The sequence below is a fragment of the Montipora capricornis genome, chromosome 5 (assembly GCF_036669925.1).
Source record: "Montipora capricornis isolate CH-2021 chromosome 5, ASM3666992v2, whole genome shotgun sequence".
In the NCBI taxonomy this organism is placed as follows: Eukaryota; Metazoa; Cnidaria; class Anthozoa; order Scleractinia; family Acroporidae; genus Montipora; species Montipora capricornis.
The window spans coordinates 14,010,826-14,022,927 of NC_090887.1; the positions used below are offsets into that span (position 1 = coordinate 14,010,826).

A 12,102-nucleotide genomic window follows, 5' to 3' on the forward strand; every position below is an offset into this window, starting at 1 on the left:
AATAACAAAATACCAAGTTTAGTTTAATTATTGGAGTCAAGCTGAACATCAATACAGTTTGGTATAAACATGATGCTTCAGTGCTAGAAAATTAAGTTCAATTTCAAAAAAGGTTAAAAAAAATTAAGAGAGATTTAAAGCCATTACTGTAAGCACTGCTAATACTATTAACTATTAACAACGTCTTTTCTGTCATAAATTCCTTCAAAATTTGTATAGGTGTGGTATATCTCCAAGCAGCTAATACATTCACAGAATGAAGTAAATTGTACATCAGGAATAAATTTTTGTCAGAATGATTTTTCCCAAATCTTGAGCTTCTAAACTCAAGGTGCAGCTTTAATATCAGCAACTAACAAATGCTTGAAACTGAAAACTGAGGTTACACTAAAATGCCAACTAGACGCACTTTTCAGGTTTATTCCAGGTTGCATAAATGGGCCTTTTTTTGCCTTCAAAAGAAATGTTTCAAGTCATGAAATTTTGCATTCATTATAATTTGCTTGTATTGAGTGAGAGCGCCCGAGTTAGAGAGCATTGCACAATATACATTACTGACCAAACCACAAGCCCATTGCTCTGAGGTTTCCAGGAAAAGGTATCTTTTGTTTCACCTTTAACAATGAAGCACAAACTTAATTGCTATTTATTAGGTCAATTCTAGGCCACATGTAAAATTTCAGCCAATTTTGAGCAAAACTGAACAACAGTTGCACACAGCCTTTCTTATTATTTATTAAATGTTTCTGCCAAATCTCATTTTAACCAGGTTTGTTTTGTCTCCTCCAAATCTATTTGTATTTTGACAAAAAGTAGTGCTAGCCCTAGCCTTTTCCCTTCTGAAAGTGAGACTTAGTGATTTTACTCTGTCTGATGTCAGAAGATTTTACTCATCAATTGCCGGGCCACTTCAGCGATGAATGGTTGACAAGATCTAGCTCCCCTCCCCATTACTGCGACTGTCATAATTCTGTGGAATTCATCTTCAAGCGCTAAAGGCCAAACTGCATTTCGGCTTCCATCAATCAAAATTCCAACACCAACTGCAGATGACGAAATCAATAATTGGATGCATGGCATAAACCCACCAATCAGCACCTTTGGTTCCCACGGTACATTTGAACACTTGAACTTGATGCCGATGGAAAGCAATGGAATCTGTACAAATCTTTTTACTGAAGAATTTCTTAAAACACATCATTATGGTGTTCGAGCTGTGAACTAAACAAAAACTCCAATCCACTTTCCGGAGGCGCAGTCGATTTTCCCAGTTATCTTCGGAAATTTGATTGATGGAAGCCAAAATACAGTTTGGCGCCTGGCGCTTGAAGGTGAGATTCCACAGAATTATGAAAATTGCAGTAAACCTTTCAGTCCTGAGAGTCAGAATCTTACCTAATATATTTTACTATGTCTAATGCCAGATGATTTTAGTTGTCAATGAAGGGAGCTGCTTCAGGGATGAATGGGTTAACTTCTTACCTGTATTAAAACTTAAGGCTACAGATTATGGCCAGAATTTGTATGACACTAATGTAAATAATGACATTTGACAAGGGTGCAAGAGTTAATTACAAGAAATTTTGTTTGTGGGAAGCCCTTCTAAATAAACAGACAGCAAAGAATTGGTAAATAATCTATTCCTAGGGGCTTTATAAATTTTACATATGAATCATGCAGAAATTAAGTCAAGCAAGTATAAATAACTTTTTTTTTTAAGTTGCAAATCTCTTGGTCCATTCTCTTGCCATCTTGTCATGTTCTTCTCTATTTGTGACATACTGTGATGCTATGCTACCTACAAGTGGGTCAGCTTAAAACAATAAAAAAATAGATGACCATAAGACATCATGTTTTTAGGGCACATTCATAAATGGCAGCTGATTTATTATTCTTTTGTATAAATTTATGTTTAGGAGGATGTCTCACTTGGCCACCATTACAAAAGAGGTCTATACCTTTAATCTGACCTAACTAAAGCAGAACTAGCTGTTAACTCAATCACCCAAAAGGGCCAATTTGCAAGGAAACAAAAGAATACTATAATAGCTGCCATTTTCGAATAAGGTGTATTTGATTTCATTCTATTTAATTTGCAGTCTTCTAATTTATTGAGGAAGCAGCGTGGTCCAGTGGTTAAGGCCTTGGGTTTGCATACAGTTGCCCTGAGTTCAAATCCCATTTTGACCTCTGCTTGGATTTGTTTCCAGTTGTCCTGGATTCAACTCTACCTGCAGGCTTTGCAAATAGCCAACTAGTTGCCTCCTGTCAGTTGGGGTTCTCAATTATGTTTCTGTTACCGTAGGTTTGGACTGTTTCTTTCACATTATTAAAACTGGGGTGATGTGAACTAGCTTGATAGCTACATGTAACTGCACTTCCACCATAAACAGAGCTTTAGTATTGGTATTGGGACTCCTCTCATTGTCTCTCAATTAGTACAGAATTTAATGTCCTACTAATCAATAATTATTCCATTTCAAGCTAAAATGAACACACTTTCATCTGCTAATGCAACACAATACATTGTACCTGGATTGCAGTCTGTAAGGAGGGAGCAGATAGATAGAAGAACTTTAGAAATTGTGAGAGCTGGGCTCCAGTTATCTTTCAAAATGTCCAGACAGATCATACCCTGCAAAAGAAATATCGGACTTAAATATTGAGATTTATTAGCCCCCTGACTCCTGGGAATGCGACTCAATAGATTTTAGTCTGTCTAAACGCCAGACGATATTTTTCTTGTTAATGTGTGGTTCTAGAAAATCTCAACCACCTGGATTTTCCATAATTATTTGTAAGGAACCGATGACTTCCCACCTCCCAATTTTCCACAAAGTAAGACAATTAAAGACTCCCCAACCCCTCTGGAAAAGATTATTTTCATGAAAAAAGATCAAAGTAAAGAATGAGGCAATCTCGTACCCAGAGTCCTCGGGCTTCTTGGTCAGCGGGTGAGCGCCCGGAGAGACTCTGGGATAATCGACTCCATTTTCCCAGGAAACATGGGTTCCGGTCTTATTACGAATGCTTCAGTTTAACCGGAAACAGAAAAGAGAAAACCGTAAACAGTAGAAATGGCGGGTTGAAAGTGTTCGAGAAACAAGAATTTTAGCCTTACACACAAAGAAACTGGAGAAATGATCATTGAGGGGTGGCGAATGGTAAATGCGAGACTTTGCGAGACGGCGAGACCAGCGTTTTTCTTTGCGAGCCCGAGACATTTTGACTTTTTAGATTGCGAGACCGAGACTTCAAAGTGTTTGACACCTTCATATAAAAACGAGACTGCGAGACCCACATAACCGCTCAAAAAACGAGACTGCGAGACCCGTGAAATTCGACTAAAATTTTGCGAAACCCAGAGTTTTTGAAGAACTATTCGTCACCCCTTCATTGGTTTGCTTTAAGAGCAAGTGAAGATGAATCCTCTGATACTTTTGGTAAGTGTATTTTTAGTGTTTCAGCGTACATTCCATCGTTTAAAATGCCATTGTGCAAGCGACATGATCGACAAATTTTTGTGGAAACACAAATGCCCTCCTCTACTACGATTTGATGTTTCCGTAATTCTGAATGGCTTTGACAAGACCTTATTCCACGGATTTCTCCTCAAAGAGACTGATATAATGTTTTCCCACGGTACTTTTGCAACAGCAACAGTAATCACTTTTTAGCAGCGTGGGAAAATTCCCGTACGGTATAAGACATAATTCAAAACTCGTGGTTTTTTATTTTTGTGATTTACATATTTCTGAGGTAGAAAAAAACAAACAGCACTGAAACTAGTTTTAGATTTTGAATCTCCCTCCAAATTCTGGGGCTTCCGAATTACTTACCGACTTCCTGTCGGACTGCCATTGTTACGCAAGCGGCCAATCAAAAATATAGTTCAAGTCGATTATCCCAGAGTCTCTCCAGGTGCTCACCCGCTGACCAAGAAGCTCGAGGACTCTGGGTACGAGATTGAGAATGAGGCCGATTGCGCTTATGCAATGATTTTCATGTAATTTTATTGAGCCGTCTTGAATTTAAGAACACAGTTAACTACCTACATGTACAAAGCAATCTAAACTACACAATATTGCTTATCCCCCAAAATGAAAGAGGTGAATTTGTATCTAGCTGTCAGTTTACCTTGATGTGCAAGCTTATGATTTTTTTTCCTAACGGGTGGGACTAGCCGTCTCCACAGCTGTAATGTTGATGGAATTAATGCCATTTCAGCATGAATACAATGGCAAACACGTCAAACTTTCAACCACAAAATTAAGGGGAAACGAAAAGTATAATAAAAACTCTAGATTCTGAAATTGTTACATTGTATACCTTCTGCTTCTTGAATCGAAAAAGCTCTCGCTGTTGTAATGTTTTTCAATGGACTGACGTGACATGGAGACCAAAGAAACGTAGCTAGTAACCACACCTGCTACGCAGTCATGTCTTTATGGAGACTGGTAACGAGTAATGGCGGTCAATATTACATATGATACAAGTTGAGTATTTGTTGGCCTAACCAGGGGCTAATTCCTTTGGATTCACATACCTGACGCTTTTGGAAGAAAGAATTTCATCTGATTTAGATGAAAAAAAATTACCGGTAATAATCATAAATGATATAGTTAAACTTATTTATTTCTTCAAAAATGATCAGCCAGATCAGTAGTAGCAATTTTCGTACTGAGTTTGAAACTAACCCCTTGGAAAGTGATTTTTATCGTCCAACCCCCCTTCCCCTCTGGAATTTCCTGGGCCTCTGAACACCACCCTCTCAGAAATCCCAATTCCCTCCATGGTGGGGTATGGATATTTTCTGGAACCTCACAATGATTTAAATCACTTCAGGTGACAGTCACAAAATGTTACAATTTTTTTTAGATATTTCTTTGCCATCTCCCAAACATAAATTTAATAACATTATGACCCCTTCATATGATTCACAGTTTACAAGCTGCTTGAAAACGTTCTTATTCTCTCCAGTTAATTAGTTAACTCATTCATCCATGAAGCAGCCCCCCATTGATGAGTAAAAATGTCTGGAGGTAGACAGAGAAAAGTCAAGTTGAGTGTTTCCTGATTGGTTGGTCTAGAGCGTAAATTAACAACAGTTAAACTACCATCTTAGCTAAACTACAAAAGATGTTCTGCTTACAACAAACCTGGCTGTTTATATTGCAGTGGTAAATCCTGGTGCGAAATGTCACCTAAAATAATCAAATCAAAGTAAAGTAAAATAGAAACCTATGAAAAGTAGTTTAAAGCAGTGTTCTCACCAGGATTTTGTCTTAGGGACTCCCAGGGCCCACTTTTGTGAAAATTGGGGGCCCTGCAGGAGCTTAAGAGAGACAAAGTTACTTGCGCTTCATGAACAGGGGTGGAAAAAATCCTTTGTGATTTCCCTGTCCATTTCATAAAGGCACATTCAAATTGGAAGTCTTGCAGTGGTAGGCCTTCGACAATATTGTAAATGCATTTGATTTGTTTGCCTTGATACAGATCTTACAGGTGCTTCTGCCATGCACTCCGAAATACATGGTCTAATTCTTCAGTAAACTTTGCTTGCTACGTTGTCCTTTTCATCGTCCTCTTTCACAGTGTTTCAATGATCTTATACACTTTATTATGGTACTTTAGGGTGAAGAAAGCTAATTTTCTCTGTGCCACGACGAATAACATGAGCCTGCTCTCTAAATTATCTGTAACACAAAGTACCTACCCGACCCAATAATTGGCGGTTGAGATGTCGAAGCTGTGCTTTGCCCGTGTGACTGACGAAGGCACAAATCAACAACATTGAAGGCTTTGAATACTTGGATGCACTGTTTTCATTCAAGTTGAAGAAGCAAAGAGCTGGAGTATTCGCTTGACCATTAAAAAACTGTCAACTTTACTTCTAAAAATCTGTTTTGCTTGTAGTATCCTTGTGTGCCCAAGTGGGCGCACTTGCATGGCTTTTAATCCACCATTTCTATTTTTCTTACAGGAATCCCACAAGGGAGCGGCCTGGTTAGAACACTGTGTGAAGTATGTACTGTGTGATACACTGCTCACATTCAAAATGTTTATCTTCCCAAACAGTCCTTATCACAACTATACACCCACTTGTATGATAAACTTTCATCTAGATACAACTATATTGAGCCTCCTACAAGTAAGAATCTATGACAGACATTTTATATTCAACAAAGTCCCCATGTAACAAACTGAAGCCCAAGTGACAATCAGTCTTTTGCAAGTATTTGTAAAGTTCTGGTGATAGAGTGCATCCCGACACTCATAGCCTACAAACAAGTTTTGACTGCTTATTTAGCTTGCTACATATATATAGACATACCTTTGGTGGTTTAAAGGGATAATCAGGAGAGAATTGGATATCAAGGAAAAATACTCCGCCCTCATACACTGATCCTGGTGGACCAAGAATTGTAGAGTGCCACTCATAAAGATTGTCACCTTTGGGGCCAGCACTAAGAAGGGAAAATGCCAAGAACCAGCATTTTTTTTATCATCAACTGTTTTATCCTACTAAATGTTATATCTTTGACCATAGTTTGGAAATGTTCTTTATGAAATGCCTACCTTCAGGGGCACCCAATCATAATATTCGGTGAAATGTGTGTTCGGGACCGTTCTAAGAACTTCGGTTTTATGTTGCAAACAGCTATAGATTTCTTTACTAAAACATCACCTAAAAGATTTGGCAACCAGACACTTCAGTTTTCAGCTGAGATATTCAAACAGACCAAATTCTTCTAGGTGATAAAGACATCTCTCTGGACAGTCTTAAATGTACATAATTTACAAGAAGGCTAGAAATGTATCTCAAAGGCTTTTGGCATAATTTGATTGTTGGGTGCTCTTGCATTTTCCAGCTTCTGTTTAATTGACAACATTAAAAGCACCCTGAAATATCTATTCCTTGGCCTTCCTCTTTCTTTTTTCTTGATTAGTTTTCCTTCTACGGTAATTTTCCTTAGTCCCTCAATCACTACTTTTTATGTGATCAAAATGCTTAAACTTTCGTCTTCTATCAAAGCTCTCTAGCCATTCTCCTTCCATGCATAAATTGACTAAATTACCAATTATTAAGAAAACAAAATCACTAATCAAATCAAATAAACCAACTTTATGAGTTCAACTAGTTTAAGTGAATTTAGATTTAACTGATAAATTTACACACAGATCAGGGGTTCCAATAAATATCATTTTTCCAATAATATTGTTTTCATTCAAGGCTTTCACCTAAAACAGCTTCTACAGGTAGACCATTTCAATATAGGCCTGTACATTACATTTCTATCAGTGTAAATATGACACTTTTAACATTTAGACCTTCATGAGGATGCAGACTCTAAGTTCAACTTTCAACCAACAGATCAGCTTTAAATTTTTCACTGCCACCAATCACATTTGCAGTGAAGCTACTAAAAATGGGTCATTTAAAAGAAGAGACAGTGGATCAAATTTAGCCAATCACAGCACTAGACGTTTCACTACAGCCATATTGGAAGTGACAAACAAAGCCACTTATTGGAATTTGTAATGGAATCTCGATGAAATCAAAGGTGCAAAAAATGCTTCAGCTTAGCTGAACTAGTGACCTCAAGGTCATTCATTCAAGTATTGTAAGTTGTAACTGGATGCCACTCACAAGAAAAGCCATGCATTTCAATAATTATAATTTATTTACAGTCAGCAATTAACTATAATATGTCTTCACCACATATAATTGATTCAAATGCTACTTTAAGAATTATTTTACAAATAAATGCAATGTTATGATGGTTATCTCACTAAACAACTACCAAATAACATATGCCATTTTGAGGATGAGAAATCTTTAAGTAACTTAAACCCTTTTTAATCACAAGTGTATTGTTGTGATTTTATTAATGTCACTCATAACGAAACAAATATCCCACGTGGCCACATACTTCTTTCCAAAATTTAGAAATACAATATCCCAAAATACACTTTACTATAATTAAGCTTAAATAGACTGGATTTATATTTTCGCTTTGAAAACCCACTGAGCAAATAATCATGCTTTCAATCCATGTTTTAAACAGACCAATTTGTTAACAGGTGATATGAGTTTTCCGCAATTCCGAGCAATATCCTGTTATGGCCACGAAAGAACCGGAAAAATTGATGAACCTTTCACATCGGCCGAAAAATGATACAAGACAATTTTACTTACCTGCAGTTTGGAGGTGGATCAAGAGAAATCTCTGCTAGCTCTCGTTGGATCCTGCGTATATCAAACAAAACCGATAAATAAATAAAATCAATATTGTTCATGTATAATCAGTTTGTCTGATCGATCGATCGCCTCACGGACCGGCGACTCACTAGTTCTTGATGGAGATGGAATGTAATATGACTTAATTTAAATCGTGAATTTGCGCAATAAACAACTACACAAAAACTGTGAGATGTACTCTAGTGAGGCCGCAATAACATGTCTGAACACAAGGGAAAAATCAGCTGATTCCAAAACTTTAATTTGGCAGTGCAGCACTGCTATGAATTCAACGCGAACGGTGCGTTCTACATTTCTCAAGAGGTTTTCAAGCTCGCATTACCGAGCCTAGCAAAACTCACTTCTAGTTGAGATCTGAGATCAAGGCCAATTTGCCATAAATTGACATGCCAGATGTTACTCTGTCCGATACCAAAGTTAAGCAAATGAGTCTGCATATGTACATGTACCTTCTGGCAGCAGTTGTCGTCTTCGGGGGACGGCTAGAGGCCACTTTAATTTCCTTCCTAATTTGAGTGGATCTTGATCGATCGCTCACTTCTTGGCTAACAGCGCCAATTCCACCTGTGTCTCGCTCAGCCATGTTTATTAAGTAGAACTGACCTGGAAACAATGAATACCTGGGTTAGGGTGTGACAATCGAGAACAGCTACATATTGAACATCGTCTGGGCATCTTGACAAGTGTGTGGGTGTTATCCACCCATTTGCTTTGTATATTTATGCGTTTTACCACCTGAATGTCTCTAAATATAGTGCAACAAGCTTGACGTTGACGAATGACATAGGATCACTGTAAGTGTATTCCTAAACCGAGAAAAATTACGTTTCAGACAAATTGGAGGGTTGACACCCTGTCATGTGGTCAGACATCTCTGAAGATCTCAGTTTGTTCCACTCCTCAATGGTTCTCATCAACAAAAGCACTTATTACTTACTAATGAACGCTTAAGCATTGCTTAATGCCTGAGGAAAGCTTCAGCACAAAATGAGAGAGGTCTTGTCTTTAGAAACTGAGAGAGACGAGTACAAAGTTAACCTGCAGTTAAGCCGCAGATCGAGACTATAATGTCCCCTCACATTTCAGGGGCCACGAGTTATACACGAATGACCCTGGCATTAGTTTTAATACTGCGATGTATCAAGCGCATCTAAATGTTAAAAGAGGCTAACTACAAACCGTGGTTATAGACCTGTCCTGGCCCGCTTGATTTTCCTTCTTAAACAGCTCTGTGAGTAGGTTAAGGAAACGGCTACCAAGAACTCCGTTCACGCGACTTTCACGCCAACGGTTCAGTATTTTTGTCAAAGTCAAGCACCAGACCTACTCATGCCACTGACAATCTGAGCGGATTCAATAAGTGAGTACTGAAGTCGTCTAAATCATTGCCGAACACCCTAAAAGAAAGGCCTTCAAGGAAACTAACAATGGCGTTCACATCCACAGAATATCGAAAGTGCTTGAGTGCTGTAGAACAAAAGACGCATTTCCCCTGGGAATATTCACCAATCATCACAATACTCAAGGGAATAAAATGTCCATAGAGACTGGAAACCAGCCTATAAATCCCTCGGGATGTCGGGACACCTCCCGACTTCTTCTTTTCTTTGCAAAAACATTCATTTAGATTTTAATAGGGCGTTAGATCGAGCAGTAAAGGCATTTACTCGTTAAATTACTAATATTTACAAAGATTTACATGGTAATATGCATTGAAACAATAAAGCTAATGTTGCCTTGTCCATAATTCTTGCTGCTTTTAGCGAAGAAAAAAGGGCAATTGATTGGTCGATTTGTTTTTTTCTTTCCTGGATGAAGGAAATCATTCGGTGGATTAGCAAACTTCAAGCAAGCAAATAAGATAAGGACTGAAAAAGCAAGCGCTGATTCAATGTAGCCAAACCCCTTTTAAAATTTCAAGGGCCTTTTAGGTACATCAATTAGGGCGTAATACCTGGAAATACGTAATCTAAACAGAAGATAACGAATGTATTTCATGGAGAATACTAAGATGTTCAGGATCCGTTATTCTTTCTTTAAGGGCCATTAAAAACCCTTTTAGTAGCCTTGATTGAAAAGTTTTTCTACCTTTAAAGACCGATTTAATGAACAATGTTGTTCTTTAGGGCTAAGCACAATATCCAAACCTACTGCAGCTGGTTTCGTCTCTTCTTACCACACTTCCGACGACACGCAACGAATCCCTATTGGCCTAAACTCGTAATACGTAACACAGCAATCCCCACTGCGAAGTGTTCTTGAGGACGTATTCGATCTTGACTGGTCCGTATTATGCCTGCAACTCAGGATAACAAATACTGAGCCAGTAGCGTAATCACTGGACATGTAGCCAGAGCGTCGTACCTTGAGACTTCATCCCTCGTTACCTGATATCGACAGCCAGTGATATGACCATGATGAATGACAGATCCTTTGCCTATGGCGTAGCTCACTTTCACCTTCGTATTCACGTGATTTCGAGCCATACATACTTGGTAATTGATCCGTTTTGTCTTCCATATGGTGCGTTCGGGTGCCTCATTGGTACGAAGCATGCGAAATTTGAGCATGCGCATTCAATTAACCACACGAATTCATTTTAAAACCTTAATAAGACAAGCGTCCTTTTGACTCCTTTTCGCACTAGTGTTGACATGCGAAATAAAGAAAACGATGTTAAATGTACCAAAACCACGTGGGGATTATGTCATTAAATGATATCTAACCATGAAAAACCCCTCAATTATTCCTTTCAGTGGTCAGCGAAAAGACTGAAATCCGTACTTGTATTTGCGGTTCTCTATTGTGTAAGCAGCTTAATAACTTACGTGACAATTGCAAATATTTGAGGGGGAAAGCATTGTTCCTCTTTTTGAAAATAATTAATAGTCCTCGTATGAAATCTGAACTCTTCTGTCGGCCTTTTCCTGTCTTGATCAGTTTCTGGTAGATTTGAGATTTTTTTGTAGTGTCACTACTTCTCTGTCAACATGGAGGTCAAAGGCGTTTTGTTGTGAAGAAATAGATATACCTGAATTAATAGATGAGATGAAAAGAGTTCGAAATTCCCTTATTCCCCCGCATTCTCATCATATTATTCCAGGAGGTCACCAAGGGGAGCCTCTATCTCCACTGATTCCTTGAGTCAACCCTTTCCCGAGTAGATTTATTTTTGGGAAGAGGTTTTTTCCCGCGAAAAGTATCATATTTCTTTTCACGCGGGGTAACTCTGTTTTGATTAGCTTTCACAACAGTGGGCGTGGCATGCTGAATCTCCCAAGGAAGTCGTTATGTAAATAAGGCCAAGAGTGGGAGGCTTCCCTTCATAAGCTCCTGCTTATCCTTATTCTCTAGCTTCTGCGATTAACTTCATGATCTTTTCTGCAGCGAAAATAGTAATACCGTAGGTGACATGTCTTCATACTACCTCCCCTGATTAGCCGTGCAATTTGCAGGTAGTCTGTGCATGTAACTTTATTTTGGATTTATATTAATTTGTTTGTTGTTTTTAGGGTGCGTTCGATTGAGCCTATTCCGGAATAGGATTTCATGGAATATAAGTTTAAAATCCTCCGTTTTTACGGAGATTTACATTAAAACTGTCAAACACTTGTTAAAATGCTATTTTAAACATACCTTTATCTACATCTTCATCTACATGTCCCAGCACTCAGCAAAGTCCTTTTTTCCTTAGGTGGCCTCATACACCACAAGCCCCTTTAGGGACCGTTCATTATTTATCGGAGGGGAGGGGGGGGGGGCTGGGTGATTTTAGGGGGGACCTGAAATTTTGGCCACTAAAAAAGGAGGGTCCTGGAGTAACTGCTGAGTTATGGAGG

The 12,102-nt window shown here is 38.4% G+C and overlaps 1 protein-coding gene across 1 annotated transcript; it reads right to left on the bottom strand.

Moving 5' to 3' along the window:
• LOC138049571 (ubiquitin-conjugating enzyme E2 E2-like) lies at positions 1 to 9,734 on the bottom strand. Its single transcript, XM_068895913.1, has 7 exons — positions 9,443 to 9,734; positions 8,713 to 8,866; positions 8,201 to 8,251; positions 6,335 to 6,467; positions 5,160 to 5,204; positions 2,533 to 2,635; positions 1 to 1,813 (listed from the first exon to the last, which is right to left on the bottom strand). The coding sequence occupies exons 2-7, from the start codon at positions 8,844 to 8,846 to the stop codon at positions 1,716 to 1,718; spliced, it is 564 nt and encodes a 187-aa protein (XP_068752014.1). The 5' UTR covers positions 8,847 to 8,866; positions 9,443 to 9,734; the 3' UTR covers positions 1 to 1,715.
• Between the last annotated feature and the right edge of the window lie 2,368 nt (positions 9,735 to 12,102).